The 18,414-nt window shown below is 47.0% G+C and overlaps 1 protein-coding gene across 1 annotated transcript in view; it reads right to left on the minus strand.

The window, feature by feature from the left end:
- Nucleotides 1-15,980, minus strand: part of LOC144762581 (cadherin-related family member 4-like) — a 372,673-nt gene extending 356,693 nt beyond the window's left edge. The window contains exons 1-2 of the mRNA XM_078647805.1: nt 15,931-15,980; nt 15,565-15,710 (exon numbers count right to left, since the gene is read on the minus strand). Coding sequence (XP_078503931.1) covers nt 15,565-15,710; nt 15,931-15,980 — 196 coding nt within the window. The remainder of the gene's footprint in view (nt 1-15,564; nt 15,711-15,930) is intronic.
- Between the last annotated feature and the right edge of the window lie 2,434 nt (nt 15,981-18,414).

Genomic DNA, 18,414 nt, shown 5'->3' on the forward strand with positions numbered 1-18,414 from the left:
CCGTGATTGCAGTGTGAGGAAAGAATGAGGAATGATTATCACTCCCTCGCTGAGCCTAACTTTACTGCCCCTGGCTGTAGTCCAATGCCTGATGTGCCATCCTGCTGATCTTGGCGATAAGGACTTGAACGCTGTGAGCCTCTGTGGTCTGAAGCATAAGTGTGGCTCTTGGTTGACGAGTGGTAACTACAGCATTGCATCAAGGATCCCCCCACTGCAGTAGGCCATGTGGGACCCCAGTCTCACCCCCTTTGGCACAGGACTGAACAGAATGAAGAAAGGGAGAGGTCCAGTTGGAGCCCCAATACACAGACATAGGCAGCTTACAGACCTTTCAGTCCCCTGCTAACAAGACCCACTCCCCAGCACCTTGACACCTCCTGGCAGTCAAGATATTCTCTCCCAGTGCCTGGCTGCTAATGAGGCTGTGTGATCGTGGCAAGCGGGCCAGGTCCGACATGCTCTAGCTGTGGTCCTCTGCTGCAGTCAGCCGAAAAGACAAAACCTTGAAGCCACACTCCTCCCAGCCTTGCATAGACCATAACACTATGGGCCCTGAAGCAGAGGGAGGGAACCAATAACAGGGTGCCTTGAGACTTGACCAAGATTTTACAGGCCATATATGCATCACAGACTGCGGTTGAATCTAAAATCAGGCGTGTTGATGTAGCACTCCTTCATCAGGATCTTAAAAACACCACTAGTAGATTTACAAATGTGGAAGGGGACCTCTCTATAGTTTAATATGAGGTATCAGACGTCAAGGTAAAAGTTGTTAGTCTCGTCTCCCTGTCAGCTGAGCTACATCACTGTGCAGTGGAAATCGCTTCAGGAGTAACAACCTCAGATTGTGTGCGGAGGCCACACAGTCCGCTGTGGAACAGTGGATTAAATCCTGGCTGCCAATTGATAGACTCTCCCCTGTGTTCCATGGAACATGCCCCCAAGGCACTTACTCTCTAGCCCCTACCTGGAGCACTGCATTGGTCCATGATTGCTTGTTTCTTCAACTTTAGAGACTCCATCCTAAGAAAGGATTGGGCCCTTACAGAACTGCACTACCAGGAATCCAAAATCCTTATATTTCCGAATTACACCAACAAAGTGCAGGCAAAGCAAAGGTCCTATGAAGTGGTTAAACAAAAGTTCAGGGCCATTGATCTTTTGTACATGCTTTTGTTCCCAGTCCACCATAGTGATTCACGCTAACAAAACACATTTCTTTGGGACACCTGAACCAGCTTGGGACTGGCTCACTGAAGAGAAACAACTCCACAGACCGAGCCATTCACCTCCACCTTGACTGGAACATCAGTAACAGCCAGCTTGAGATAGTCCGGCAACGGAAATGGGTCTGCACCCTCTCCCATTGAGGGCGACACAATGCACAGGCCAACTCACCCCTCCGAGTTCTGACTCGTTGACGACACCAACCTAACGCTCTAATCAGCCGCTAGATGCCAGAAGAGATACAGCTACATTATACTTAGTTGGGGACAGACAACATGGGATGCTCTCCCCTTCTTGGTCCGCTGCTGGACCCGAACCAGCCTAAAGTCAAGCCATGGGGATGCCGATGAACACTACTCACAGGGGAACCTCGCTGCAACCCGCACAGTTGCAAACCAAAAAAGGATATTGATCCTGTAATATGGAGGCATCCACCACTCCACACCTGAAGATACACTTGTTTTGAAATTTTCAGGGCAACAGATGCTTCACCAGAGGAGGTATGGCATAGGAGAATATTTGGGGGAGGAATTTTCCTAAATAGCATGTTTCTAAGGTTATTGTTTGTAACCTGCCATTTTAGTTTTTTTCTTTTTAGGTCATTACATCACACTATCACAGTTGTACCCAATGTTATATCACTACACCTTTCCATTAGCGCACTGCACCTCAGTGCCGACTGCTCTGAATGTCCTTGGCAGACCACGGGTCCCGTTCCTACAGCCACTTCCTGATTCATCATGACATCTTTCCATGCTATGTCTTGGAATGTTAATGGACTTCTAGACTGTGTTAAATGCTCTGTAGTACTGCGTTATGCCCACCGCTTCCTGCCCTCAGTCCTGATGTTGCAGGAGACACACCTAATTGTTACAATGTGGCAGTTCCTGGGGTGCCAGGGTTATGATATATCTCATCATGCAGGTTACGCCAGGGGGTCCAGAGGGGTGGGGATCCTCCTGTGCCATACCTTACCAATGGTTGTTGCCTAGACATGGTCTGATCTCCCAGGTAGGTAACTCGCCCTCACTGAAGTGGGGGAGGGTAAACCATTGAACCTCCTCTGTCTTTACACTCCACCCAGGGTGCTAGACTCCTTACTTGACACGTTAACAGCAGTGATAGGGGTCTCACACGTATAGGGTCTAACTTCAATGCGTTCCTCGACCCTGCAGTTGATTCCACTGGCCTCTTGTTGGAGCACCATCAGAACGATGCCCAACATTTGCTCAACAGGGTAAATACCTTGGGTTTATGTGGCATTTAAAGATTCTGCAACCTTCGCCAAAGACAGTATACACACACATCAGTGGCCCATCATACACATGCACGCATTGATATGGTTTTTATGGGAAACATCCTTTACAACGCAACTTTTACCGCGCAGTGCTTTTACATCACAACTTTTACAACGCAAACCATTACAACGCATTGCGCTGGGGGGCGCTCTAGGATAGGGAATAGATTTAATTTACTATCCAACACCTTCCCTACTATCCACGGGGACTGGAGTTGGAATAGTAAATTAAACTATTCACTATCCAGCACCCCAAAGCGCTATGCGTTGTAATGGTATGCGTTGTAAAAACTGCGATGTAAAATCATGCGTGGTAAAAGCATGCGTTGTAATGTCATACATCCGGTTTTTAAGTCTGCTGCAGACTGTCTGTCTCCCAAGTACAGATTCTCTCATGTGGAATTTCCGATCACGCCCCTGTGGCTCTGCAACTAGATGTGACTAGCGATGCACGGTGTCCCACGTGGAGGCTCAATGCATGGCACTTCCAAGACAAGAAATACACCCATGCAATAGAAATAAAAGCTACTTTCAGTCCAATAGTGGGGGCACAGTGCGATCTGCAGGCACAGTTTGGGCGGCCCGCAAGGCCACCATTAGGGGCTCTGCTAAAAGCATCCTTAAGGGGAAGAAAAAGGCAAGATGCCACCTTATTACTCAGTTTGAGGCTTGTGCCCTCTGCTTAAAGACACAACTTCCAACAGAGCCTCAAGACGACACAATCCAACAGTTGACACAGATTCGGGAGGAGATTCGGCTCCTATTGCTCGAACCAATGAAACAGATCTGGTGCGCGTCCACCGCACAGGTGTACGGGTGGGGGATCAAGAATGGCAAATTTCTATATTGTCCCACAGCCCGGCCTTTGGCCATTAGACTCATACCAGAAATAATGGAAGAAAAGGCCACCTCTACCGCACCTCTCACACCATTACTCAGACATTTGCAGCCTATTACACTTTACTATATGCTGCAATCCCTCGCCATCCGATCGAGGCTGCCTCTCCCTCCTCAATGCGATGCCTCTCCCTCAACTTTCTCTGACTTTGGAACAGGATGTAGAACAACCCTTCATGATTAAGAAAATCAGGGCTGCTATTTCAGCCATGATGAATGGAAAGACGCCTAGACCTAATGGCTCTCCCACAGAGTTTTATGCCAAATACATGGAAGTCATTGCACTCCATTTACTAAACCTCTTTAAAGAAGCAGCAGAGACAGGTTCCTTTCTGTGAGAGCTTGACCTTGCTTTTATTGCGGTTATATCAAAAGTACACCCTCCATCCTTCTCCTGTGCTGAATATCGCCACATCTCCCTCATTAACTGAGAAGTTAAAATCTTTGCAACTATCCTGGCCTCATGCCTTAAATATGTCCTTCCAAATTTAATACACTCAGACTAATGTGGATCTATGGCAGCTAGGAGCAAAAACACTGTTTGAGGTGACTATACATGGCCCTTGCTTATTGCCACCTCCTTATACCTCAGTTAACATTGCTCTTATTGACTTTGAAAAGGCTTATGTCACTGTGGACTGGGGATAGCTCTCTCTTGTCTTACAGAGGGCCGGGATTGGACTCCAGTTCTGCAACCCTGTTTACATGCTCTACTCTAACTCTACCGTCTATGTGCAGATTAATGGAATGGTCTCTGCCAAGTTCTTCTATATATTCCAGAGGACTTGGCAGTGATCCCCGTATCTCACCTCCTTTTCATGCTAGCGATCAAGCCCCTTGCTCAACTTGTTCTGTGCAATGCACACGTCAGCTGATGGAAGTGGGGCACAGGCCATGAAGACCACATCGCATTAGTCACAGACGGTATCCACTTGCTCCTTTCAAAATCAGATAGCAGGGCACCCTGCTGACTCCAGCTTTTGCAGATCTGAGTCTTACGGATTATACATCAATCCAGCCAAGTCAATCTAGGTACCACTGCCACTGTCACCATTGCAGAGCTGTGTGGAATGGCAAACTACCATCCCAATGTGTCACTTGACTTTCTGTTACCTGTGCATTTAGGGGGTGCTTCAACTTGCACTGATATAGTCCCTCAACATTAGTCCTTTGACCCATGGATTCAAAGCAGACCTCAAGAAGGGGCAGACACTCCCGTGAATGTAATGGGCAGGATAGCCCTTTAGAAACCAATGATGTTGCCAAGGTTTCTTTATCTTTTTCACAACATTCCATACATGCTGCCCCACCACTGGTTTCGTGAGATGAGATGGACTCAATGGCTATCTCCATTCTGTGGAACAACTCTAGACTGTGCCTATCCTATGTCAACTGTCAATGCGCTCCATACAACAGGGGCTTTGGTACTGCTAACCTGTACCTATATTATCTGGCATTGCAGCTCTTGGTAACAAATGATTGGCTAAACAAGGATGGTCTGACTTGGCCTACAGATTGGAGCTCATCTCACTAGGGGGCTCATCAGGATGGCGAAGGGCCCACCACCACCAGCCATGCAGTGGCGGGCCCTCTGCCATCTGACTGGCAATTTCCCCTGCCACATTACGATGGCAGTAACATCATTCCGCAAGCGTGGCGGGCGCAAAGACCACCCGCCACACTTCTGGCACAGGCAATCGTTATGATTGCCTGGCGGAGCGGAAAGGACCTTGGAAATGGTGGCGGTGCTTAGCAGGAACCGTCCGCCAGATTACAAGGCTGGCTACAGCCAGCCTCTCCATTGCGGTGAAACCGCCATGTAACGGCTGGCGGTGATTGGATTTGGGGGCCCGTTGTGGGCCTCCTCTGTGTTTAGGGGGTGGTGCACTGGGGGGGTACCCCCAACATTTCCGAGCACTAAGTGGCAGGAACCGCATGGGGTCTGCCACACAGTGCAGGGAAATGCAGTACATGCCATGTTAACATAGCGCATAGTGCTGCAGCCAGCAGCACCGTCCGCACTGTTAAAGGTCTGGGATGTGCCTGCCACACTGGTGGGTGCATCATAATTTGTGTGGTGGGACCACCGCATGACTGGCGGCCGGTCCCAAACACCGCAATGCAATGAGCCCCTAGGATTCCAACGAATGATGGTGAATCTCTATTGCGTCACTGTCCCTGCAACACTACCAGAGGTGTCTCTCTTGGGTGGAGGGCTATGTTTCACAATGCCAGATTGAGGTCCCCACTGACTCAGCAGACACCCTTGTGGTATTGCACATGGCTGGGAGAGCTGGTGGCACTGGAAGGATTTACTTGCTGGGATGCCAATGGCCTCTCACAATTGGGAGTTGTTTGGTTTAGTAAGCACGTGCACTCCTTTCAGGAGCTCCAAACAAAATATGCATTATCCACAAGACAATTCCATAAATATATGCAGTTGTGGAATGCACTGCATACACACATCTCACAAGTCACACCACTCCAGGAATTTAGCCCTGTTGAGACAAAGCTTATGATGGTTTAACTAGGAACTGGTGGTGTCTCCCAGATATACCACACACTAATCATCAATGCCCCTTATACACTGAGCCAACTTAGAACCCAGTGGGAAGGCTTGCTGGGACCCTAAGAGGACAAGGATTGGCATGATGCGGTGATGGCCCTCAGAGTCATCACAATATCCTCCAGTGTTCACTGACAAAATATCGCATCCTAAAATATCGTGCTACAAAAATATCAGGACATGAATAATGAAGTAAAAACATATCGTCATTTTATACTTAGAATGGTGAGTACAAAAATAGCAGAAAAATCATATTACTGTTACTAATAATGATGTATAAAATATAGTTTTTTAAATATATATCAATTTAAATTGTAAATATTATATATAGTTAATCTAAGAAAAACAAAGTATATTTAGGGTATGATTTCGGAGGCTTTCCAACCAATATCGTAGGTTTGAATGCCAACCTCCGTATTTTAATGATGGCGGTCAGAGTCCAAACCGGTCAGGGAATCCGATTTGGTTCCGACGGACTCAAAGAGCCTGTCAGCCAGTCGGAAGAGACTCATAATCCCTAACGGACAGTGTGTCTGCCATTTCTGATGGCACTTCACGACAGCAGTTCCATGTCGGCCTTTCCGACGTGGAAAGTCGTAAAATGTACTATACCCACTCCAGCCAATGCAAGAGTAGGGAAAGGGTTGGATTTTGGTGAGGGTAATATATACTATTCCCATTCCAGTCACTGCAACAATAGGGAAAGTATTAGATTGAGGAGGGGTATAACTTAGGGCCTTATTACGGACTTGCACCCCCCTTTTCTGTAACAATACGAGAACCCGTACCTTATTAAGATCAGGCCTGGGAATAGATCACTGAGATTTGCTACGTGGAGCTCCAGGAAGTTATAAAAAAACTGTTTGGAGCTCCTCAAGTGGGGGAGTGCATTGCGAACTGCAGTTTGCGCTGGTCTTCCTGCCGCTCAGGTAAAAATTCTACGCAATCACAAGCAGGGAAAACACTCCGCTGCACTACATAAAGCGGAGTTTTCTGCACTTCGCAAGCTTTGCAGAGCGTGGAGTGCATAAAACTTCGCAAACTCCTTGCATAGATTGGAGTTCACCATTCTGGACTAATTACCATGCGACCACAAATAGTGCGGTCACATAGACCAATTTCCCTATTGGAGCTTGTGATGTGGCCGTAAACCAGCCGTAGCACAAGCTCCCATAGAAAAATGGGAGTTTGTACAATTCCTGCAACGTAGGGCTTGAGGAAGGTAAAATGTATTATTCCCACTCTAATCAGTGCAACATTAGAAACTCACTAATTCACTTCAACATAACAAAATATTTTCAAAAAGTAGTAAATTAAAAAAAGAAATATGTTAAAAAAGAAATATATATATTTTTTTATTAAATTAAATAAATCCATACTACATTATTAAATACATATAATAAATTACTGCAAATATTATTATAACTAAAAAACAAAACTATATTCTCAAATTGGGCCGGTTTTAGTGTTGGTGGCGCCTGGTGTGACAATCACTTATGATGCTCCCACATCATATGACCGCCTCCTCGGGTTCTCTCACTACCCCTGCAAAAGTGCTCCTCATCTCTCCTATCATAAGGTATTGCTAAATACCAGTGCCCCCCTCAGGTCACAGAGCCCCTTCCACAGGTCAGCGCCCAGTACGGCCACACCAGTTGCACTGCTTTAAATTGGTTCTGTTCTCAAAATAATGACAACTAATAAATACAATATTATTTACATTTAATGACACAATACAATTAAAGCATTCAATAATAAAGAGCATAATAAAAAATGACCTATTTTTCCATTTGTTTTTACTTAAGTAGCTTTCTACCCTATATTTCAATACACAACACATATTTAAAAGTCTTTATTAAAATAATATTATGTACACATGTTAAAATATTTATTCCTAAAATAATTGCAGTTACTTACCAACACACCCTTATACACAAAGAAATCACACACTCCAAATATATAAATTAAAAAATTATTATTTCCATCCTTTTCATAATTAAATCTCAAATAAACATTTATTATTAATAATTAGGTAAGACTACATTATTAATATATAATTAACTTCCCACCATTTACTCCTAAACATTCAATAACTGACATAATAAATAATATAAAAAGTAATTCATTTACACATTTTACATAATTATTTATAATTTCTATAATTTTATAAATTACCTTTATTTATTATTTAGTATAGTTAATTTCCTACACACCCTTTTCACATACAAAAGAAACAAAACACAGCCAAAAAAGACAATTAATATATTATACAATGTACTTATTTTTTATTTAAAGAATTGATATTATTAAAAAAGTAATTATTAACAAAAAATTAATCATGAAATAATTCTAACTCCCAGTCCACCTCTCAACTCCACTACCCACAACGAAACTGTAACTGAAAAAAATTTATTGCACAATTAACATAATTTATTATGAATTGAATAAGTAATATTAATTTAAAACAAATTAATAATTAATTATAATTTACTGGCTTCCCACCATGTACCTCTATAAACTCACAATGTGCACCTAAAATGTACCTTTAAAAAAAATATAATCACACAATTAACATAATTAAGTATACATTAAATAATTAATATTAATTAAAAACGAATTACGAACTAATTATAATTAAATTACTACCCCCCTATATTACCCACAACCCACTATGGCACTAACAATCACAAACATTTCTTACATTTAATTTAACCCCTTCGCTGCGGCGGCTATTCCCAAGCTCGTGACGGAACCGCTCCGTCACGGCCCTTGGGTGAGCTGTGCTTGTGACGGAACGGTTCCGTCACGGCCCCGCCCGCTCTTTAGAACGTCAGCGGAGGCGCGGAATACCCACCGCGCAGGCGCGGCGAGCGGGCCGTGACGGAACCGTTCCGTCACCAGCACAGCCCAGCCGAGGCTCGTGACGGACCGGTTCCATCACGAGCATGGGGGGGTTAATAACTACTAAAAATGTAACATGTGAAAAAACATAAACAATAATTATACCAAAAATGTACGACATATACATTTAAATTACATATCAAAATGCATAACAATATTTAAAAAATGAATGTATTAACAACTATATGTTTGTAAACAATAATAATGACTTTAATCATTTCAAAATCGCTATTACTTACCTTAAATTGATATTCCTGACAATGATATTCTTGCACACGATATTTCACTATATTTTGGACATAATATTTGGTAGCGCAATATTTTTGTTTTGATATTTTGTTTGAAGACCAGACTCCGACTGATACAAACATACTACCTCCACTGTGTATATCTTGGTGCTGACCGTCTGTTTAAGGCAGGTCTCCTTGCAAGTCCTGAATGCTCTCTCTGCTCGCATGCCCCTGCTGGCTTTTGCCACATGGTTCGGTCTTGCTCCATCATAATACGATACTGGGGAGCTGTAGTTACGGAACTTTCAGAAGTGCTGGGTTGGAAATTGGAGCTTTCCCCACTGCTGTTACTGTCGGGGTGCTTGATGGAGTGGGGGGCACACAAGCGAACCAGGATCTAATGGGTACAGCCATGATGGTGGCCAAAGTGGATATAGCATCCCACTGGAAGGGTTCTGAGCCTCCTATTTTATCTCAGTGGTGACGCGGGGTTGACTGGTATTCCTATTAAGAGAAGCCAGAGTATGAGGCCAGAGTTTGCCCGCTACATACGACAGGATATGGAGCAAGTGTTGGGGGGGCATTGGTAGTGGACGCAATGTAATAAGTCTGGCGCTGCATTGATTATTTAGCTGCTATGTGGGGTCTTTTGTGTGCTGAATGCATGCTTTATTAATTACAAGTTATAGTGAGTGTGACATGCTACTTACTCTGGATGTGACTTTTTGTATTATCCTCAAATCAATTAAATTGTTTATAAAAAAAAGAATAAGCAGCAATGTTTCACACTATACTGACATGTGACCTCTGTCTTTAAACACACAGCAAATGTGCCAAGCTAAATACAAAATGTAACAACAAATGTATTGCTCCCTCACGTTTGGAGCACCAGCATAGGTATTTTGGGGATGCATCAACACCTATCTGCACACTTAAATCCAATACCTAGGGGCCCTCCCAGGGCTCAAAGCACTGGTGCAGTTGGGCCCCCTCCTACCTTTGGGCCCGCAGCATTGTGCCGGCGGCACAACTGGTAATTATACCGTGACTAAGAGGCAACACAAAGCCCTTTACAAAGACTAAAATAAATATTTATAAGTTGGCTAGACCCATAATTCATGAATGGCTGATAGTAAACACACACACATGTTCACTGTTATTGGAGTTGTAACTGTGAGTCATGACATTAGACAGTCTTCTTTACTGGACCAGACATTCCATATGATCATATTTCTAAAGTTCATGGATGAGACTGTTGTGGCGTATAAGATGCCTCTAATGGGTGCCAGTGTGGAGCCTGGGAACTCATGGCATTGAGCAGGGCATTACCACGCTTCCCCCTGTGGTGCTGCTGCTATCCTTTGTATTAGAACCACATATAATGTACTCTGGTGCCTCAGCAGCAGCAGGTATACCTACTCTACAACTCCATTGAAAGGTGAGTGTAAATTGGTACCCTGCACCACTGCAGCAGCAGGACTAAATCATTCACATGTACATGTGATTAATGATAGCCGCAAACTGCTCTGGAGTATCTTCGGCAGCAGAAGCATACCTTCTGTAGTATTAGTAAAGGCAAGAGTGAAAAGCTGTCTCGGTGTCTGTGCAGCAGTAGGAGGCCTCTCTCCACAGCTCAACATTTGGGCTGAGAGCAGTAAGACAATCTGGATTTCCTCCATACTCACTCTTGCACTGCACATGCAATTTTGTGTTTGGTAAGTCATGCTCCAGGTTTCATAAACATTCCAAATAAGGCCCATTCACTCACTCATTCATCATTACAAGCATTCACTTAGGCCCTGACTATGATGTCAGTCTGACGTGCGTCCAACCATCAAAGTAGAAGAAACACACCACCCGACAAGGAACTGGCGGTCCTGCTTCCACTATTACAATGTGACCACCTGAACGGTGGTTGGAAAGTGTATTTTCATTATTGTGGCTTGTGCTATGCCTGCAACACAAGCTGCACTAATAAAAATACACTTTTAAAACATCCATGGACTGTGTGGCAGGCACCATACGATGCACACCACACAATGCATGGATGTTTGCGGGCACCACAGGGGCCCCCAAAGTCACATTCAGACAGCCTTTCCATGTCAGAAAGGCCGACTTGGGAAGGCTGTGGGAAACGGACATCATAATCCCTTTTGGCGGTGATTGAGCATGCTTCGCCACCAATTTGGGATTATCTGTCCCATCCACAACCCGTTGGGCTCCTTAAGCCCGTCAGAAGAGCAGCAGAACTCCCCTCTGACCGCCAGTATCATATATCGGTAGTTGGATGGAAACCTATGATGCTGGACGGAAAGTCTCAGATGAGCTGTCTGATGGCTTTCCACCCAACATCAAAATCAGGCCCTTAGTCGTATATGTATAAATTTCCTTAATCAGTCATCCAGCCATTCATTCACACAATACATTCATCCAAACATTAGCTTGTTCACCAACTCGATAACCAATTTCACTTACTAAAAGCCATACCTTTTGGCTTTTTCTGTAATTTTTTTGTGGGTTGTCCTGAGTAAAGCCTCTTGTCATTCTGAGACACGCCCCAGGACACCCCCGCGCCGCACGGCCACCAGCTGTGTGTGTGTCCCTCGCTGCTGCTCGCAGCCTCGCTCTGACGCCTGCCTAGCTGCCTGCCTCGCTACTCGTTGCCCCCGCAGTTTCCGCCGTATTTCCTGTAGTATTGTACTGTTGCATTGTTGTATTTGTTGTATTTCTTGCCTCACTGTTATTTTGCCGTCTCCCCCTGCGCCTTCCCCGCCCCTGTCCCCGCTTCCCGCCGCCGCCGCCGCCGTTCACGCGGCCACGCCCCCTTTTTTTCTGTGCCCTCCCCGCTCGCAGCTGCTCCTCCCTCCCACTTCGCCTTAAATGGCGACCGCGCGTACGCGCAGCGGGCGCGCCGATTGTGCCCCAAAGGCGCGCCAAAGGCAAGCCCGTCCGTGCCTGGATCGCACCCAGCGCCAGGACCCCTGGCCCCCACCGACGCAAGACGACCCGACAGACCTACGACGCCGCCGTCCTCATCGCACTTAATGCCGGCCGGAACCCCGCCTGCTGCCGGGCCGCCCTGAAACGCTTCCACGGACCCTTCACCTGCTCAACCTGCAAGTTCACCTGCCTCCGGACCTGCACCGCACCCGCCAAGCTGAGCACCATCAACAACCACCTCAAGTGCATCCTGCTCAACACCCGCTCCGTCCACAGACACGCCATCGAACTTTGGAACCTGCTCGACACCACATCACCGGACGTTGCCTTCCTCACGGAAACATGGATGAACGCCTCCTCAGCCCCGGACATTGCCATCGCCATCCCGGATGGATACAAGATCATCAGGAGGGACCGCGTCAACCAGACCGGAGGAGGCATCGCCATCGTTCACAAGAACACCATCCGCATCACGAGCGAAGCCGACGACACCTTCACCGCCGCCGAACACCTCCACTTCCAGATTCACACCGACCCAAAGACGACCCTCAGAGGCACCCTCATCTACAGACCCCCGGGACCACGCACACAATTCAGCGGAGACATCACGGACTTCATCAGCCCACACGCCCTCCCCTCCGCTGACTACATCCTCCTAAGGGACGTCAACTTCCACCTGGAGAACATCAAGGACCGCAACACCGCCGCCCTACTGGACAACCTCGCCAACCTCGGACTCAAGCAACTGGTCAACACCCCCACCCACTACGCCGGCCACACGCTTGATCCCGTCTTCTCATCCAGCAAGCACATCGCCTTCAGCCACTCCATCGGACTCCACTGGACCGACCACAGCTGCGTCCACTTCAGCTTAAAAAAAAACACCACCCACCACCACCCGCAACAGGTTCCTCACAGAAGCTGGAGCAAGATCACCGCCGACAAGCTCACCACCTCCCTCAGCCGGAACCCACCTGGACAACCTCGCCAACCTCGGACTCAAGCAACTGGTCAACACCCCCACCCACTACGCCGGCCACACGCTTGATCCCGTCTTCTCATCCAGCAAGCACATCGCATTCAGCCACTCCACCGGACTCCACTGGACCGACCACAGCTGCGTCCACTTCAGCTTCAGAAAAACCACCACCCACCACCACCCGTAACAGGTTCCTCACAGAAGCTGGAGCAAGATCACCGCCGACCAGCTCATCACCTCCCTCAGCCGGAACCCACCTGCCAGCATACCGGACCCCAATGAAGCAGCCAGCAACTTCACACAGTGGCTGACCGCCTGCGCCGACGACCTCGCACCACTGAAGAACCCTCCCGGCAAACCCAGAAGCAAGAAGGCCCCCTGGTTCACCGACGAACTCAAGGACTCCAAGAAGACCTGCCGCAGCCTCGAGAAAGCCTGGCTCCTCGACCGGACCACTGACAACATGACCGCCTTCAAGCACGCGACCCGCAAGCACCACCAGCTCATCCGCACCACCAAGAAGAAATCACTGAAGGATCGACTGGACAACAACGCCCACGACAGCAAGGAACTCTTCAGCATCGTCAAAAAGTTCTCCAACCCCGGGACCGGCAACAACGACATCACCCCGTCACAAGATCTCTGCGACTCCCTCGCCTCATTTTTTCACCGCAAGATTGCCGACATCCACAACAGCTTTGGCGCACCTTCCTCGCACCCAACCACTGAACCAACGCACCCCACCGCCACCCTCTGCACCTGGACCACAGTGACCACCGAAGACACAGCCCGCACAATGAACACCATCCACTCCGGATCTCCGACTGACCCCTGCCCCCACCACATCTTCAACAAGGCCGACTCCACCATCGCACCCCAACTCCGAGACGTCATCAACACCTCCTTCGACACCGCCACCTTACCGGAGATCTGGAAGCATGCCGAACTCAGCGCCCTGCTGAAGAAACCCACAGCGGACCCCACCAACCTCAAAAACTTCCGCCCCATCTCGCTCCACCCTTTTCCTGCCAAAGTCATTGAGAAGATCGCCAACAGACAGCTTGCCGCCTTCCTCGAGACGAACGGATCCCCCAACCCCTCGCAGTCCGGCTTCAGAGCCAACCACAGCACCGAGACCGCCCTCATCGCAGCCACCGACGACATCCGAACCCTTCTCGACAACGGGGAAACAGCGGCACTCATCCTCCTGGACCTCTCCGCCGCGTTTGACACGGTCTGCCACCGCACACTAGTCCAACGCCTCAGCAACACCGGCATCCAAGAGAAGGCATTGAAGTGGACCATCTCGTTCCTCGCTGGAAGAACACAAAGAGTCCGCCTCCCCCCGTTTCGTTCCGAAGCCACCGAAGTCATCTGCGGCGTCCCGCAAGGATCTTCACTCAGCCCCACCCTCTTCAACGTCTACATGAGACCTCTCGCAGCCATCGCACGCCAACACAACCTCAACATCATCTCCTACGCCGACGACACCCAGCTGATCCTCTCCCTCACCAGAGACCCCGACACCGCCAGAGCCAGCCTCCACGAAGGGATGAAAAACGTCGCTGAGTGGATGAAGAACAGCCGCTTGAAACTGAACTCAGACAAGACGGAAGTTCTCATCCTGGGACCATCACCCTCCGCCTGGGACGACTCCTGGTGGCCCCCAGCCCTGGGCACCGCCCCAAGCCGACAGACCACGCACACAACCTGGGCTTCATCCTGGACTCCTCCCTCTCGATGACCAGACAAGTCAACGCTGTCTCCTCCTTATGCTTTCACACCCTCCGAATGTTCCGCAAGATCTTCCGATGGATCCCGATCGAAACCAGAAAGACGGTCACCCAGGCCCTCGTCACCAGCCGGATGGACTACGGAAACGCCCTCTACGCCGGAACCACAGCCAAGCTACAGAAAAGACTACAACGCATCCAGAACGCCTCCGCCCGACTCATCCTGGACATCCCTCGACGCAGCCACATCTCCGGCCACCTGAGGAACCTGCACTGGCTCCCCGTCAACAAGAGGATCACGTTCAGGCTCCTCACCCACGCACACAAGTCTCTCCACGACCTGGGCCCCAAGTACCTCAACGACCACCTGACCTTCCACACGCCCACCTGCCAGCTACGGTCCGCCAGCCTCGCCCTCGCCGCCGTACCACGCATCCAAAGAGCCACCGCCGGAGGCAGATCCTTCTCCTACCTGGCAGCCAAGACATGGAACTCCCTCCCCATCCACCTTCGGATGACCCAGGACCACCTCGCCTTCAGGAGACAACTCAAGACCTGGCTGTTCGAGCAGTAGCGGCTGTCCCCCCAAGCGCCTTGAGACCCTTCCGGGTGAGTAGCGCGCTATACAAGTGTTATGATTGATTGATTGATTGATTGCCCCAAATTACATCTCAACTTTTCTTGCATTCTATAAAATAGATATATTTTATGTGTAGCTCTTTGTTGGTGTTGTCTTTGTCCTCCAACTTACACATAAAAGGAAAACATGTATAAATTATGATTTTGCTTACCTTCATTAATAGAAAAACCTTTGTATTTTTCCATGAATTCAAAGCGTACTATGTCATCTATGTCACGATCAGTTGCTCGTAATTGATATATCACGTTTCCTGCTGGGAGATTTTCTGCAAATGTGATTCGATTTGCTGGTATATTCCTTTTGCAATACAAGAGTAGAAAATATGTTAAGGACTCTAATAAAAAAACTCTTTTTGAACAGTCAAAAATCAGTCTCTGAAATGATGTCACGTACAACAGAATAAAATGACGAAACATGAAACCCTGAACAAAAATTGACACATTCCCATAGATCATGGACTTAGAATACACAGCAGTGGAAACATGCTACATCACAAAGCTCAATTGTTGTTTGTTACCTAAATTCAAGGCTCTTGGTGAAGCATGTCACATTACGTGAGTGAGCCATCCTCGTCCAATTCTTGGAACTGCCTTGAATTTAGGTAACAAACAAATACCAGCATACAGATAACTCATTGGGTCTCTGGTACTTACCTGCTGACTTGCTGAATAAGCAAACAGCATTTCTCTGAGAGTATCACACCGTTTTTTGTGTTTATTTCAGTTAGTAAGGGCAGGCGTAAGCCCCATAGCGCCCTTCTTGTCTCCTCTTTGTGATAAAATACTTAATTTCAGTAAAACATAACATGAGCAACTTCCTCAATGTTCTAGTAAGGACAGGACAGACCCATTGTCTCTCTTTAAATTACCAGTAATTCAAATGACCATATTTGTGTTAATTAAAATGAAAGCGAAAAGAATGGCTGAACGAATTGCACAGAGAGACCTGTAGGAGGTCCATGAATGCAAACGTGTACAGAGTTTACCATTCTGGTTAAAGGACACCATGTAGCCCCAATTCTCACAGATTTATATGTATTGTAAGGCAGCTTTGATCACATTGCCCTAATGACTTGACTAAACATATTGCTAGGAGTGCCACTGATTACTCAGTTAACAAGTGAGGTATAATTTCTGAAATTTCCCTTGGTCTCATCCAAGAATGGATAAGAGAGACATTAATTAGCCTTACAGGTGCCAAAACTGGATTCCAAGTGCTAGGCAAACCACATGGTAATATAACAATACCTTTGAGTGACCTCCTGTTTTTGGACAGCGACAACAGAATCATGAAAAGTTAGAAAGTTCTTCAACTTACAGTCTTCCCCAAGGTTAATGCATTCTGTCCCTGCTTTACAAAATTCAGCCACTAATAGAAATATGCAGTCAAGTGGACATGACTAGACATTTAATAAAGTCACAATTTGATAGCTACAATGTCATACATACAAGCATTTGATAATAAAGAATACGAATTTAGGTAATAGAACTATTCCTCACCTTGAATAGAAAGGGTCACATGGCACCTGAACTAAATTTAGGACTCTGTGAATGACTAATTTTAAGACTGCACTATACACCATGCATATCTGCTACAACAGGGCCCTTGTAGTATCCTGGTTTGGAAGCCACTACCTTTCTTATTATCCTGTCTTGCTGCTCAGCCCTATCTGGGTGAATGGTAGAATGTTGAGTGAGTGAGATAATATGGAATGTGTGGTTTGTGGATGGATGACAGTTGGAAGAGAGGGCTGAGTAGCAAGAGAGCTGCTCCTGGTGGGGCTTAGGAGAGACTTGAATGATACTTAAATGATTACATGATTTAACCTTGAAATCCATCAATAAACTATCTTCAATCAATACTACTCGGCTACAGATCATCTTATTACAGCCCTTCATTGGATATTGACTAAAATACCTCAAATTTACAACACCACAGACTACTTTCCAACAAACATCCACAAGGATGAAGGATGTTCCTGGATGCACGGGGTCTTTTTGTACAGAAAATCCTCTGTTTAGACTTGAGTATTTAACATAACTATCCTTGTTCAGAACGATGTTGGAAACTGAACTTAAATGACATATTCTTAAAGGTGTACAGAGGATTCTGCAGTGAGAAGGGGTTTTCACCAATTAGGAGCTCCAAGAAGCAGGAGCTCCATAAAGCCCTCGGGCCGGGTTGGGAGGCCTGTTAGTTACAGGCTACAGCATGGAAAGAGGATGAGGAGGGGGATGTTGAGGAGGAGCAGGAGGAGGAAATGGAGAGGAGGATGACACACACTGCTTGTGGTCCCAGAGAAGAGAGGAGGGCCCAGAGGATCAGGATTCCCTGCCAGATCCAGAGGAGGCAGCAGCATCGCTGCCCACAACCTGTCTCCAGAGGAGCTGGGTGAAAGGAAAGCAGATGGGTAATTCAAGTTGCAGCTGGCCAAGAAAAAGGGCTGTGGCAGAGTGAACATTGGCAAGGAAGAAAGCAGAACCTGACAGGGCCCTAGAAGAAAAGAAACTGGCTCTGGAGGAAAAATTCTTCTCTCTCATTAAATGAGGAAATAAGACCTGCACCTGAAGGCCAAACAAAGCACAGGGTCCAGCAGCCGTGGTGGCACCAAAACCTAGTGCCAAGCTTTATAGTGGGAGACAACATAAATAAATGGTTTGAGGCCTAGGAGGTAGGCTTAGAAATGCACTGGGTCCCAGGGGGAGATTGGGTAACAGTCTGTATGGCACATACCTACAAAGGGGAGGGAATCTTTGTTATATGTAGGGAAGGGTGACAGGATGAAATAACCCCCAATGAAGGCTACCATTAACCAAAAGTATGGACTGGATATTTTAGGCTGATATTCTGGGACAGTAAACAGAGAAGAGAGGGACCCCTTGAAAGTACTGAAGGGAAATAGGGTACAATTACCGTCACATAAATTAAATTCCCTTGATTCCAACTAGAATCCTAATACAATCATCACACAGCATGTAAAATTTCACATTTGTAATTAATA

This window comes from Lissotriton helveticus, chromosome 1_1 (genome assembly GCF_964261635.1).
Source record: "Lissotriton helveticus chromosome 1_1, aLisHel1.1, whole genome shotgun sequence".
Taxonomy (NCBI): Eukaryota; Metazoa; Chordata; class Amphibia; order Caudata; family Salamandridae; genus Lissotriton; species Lissotriton helveticus.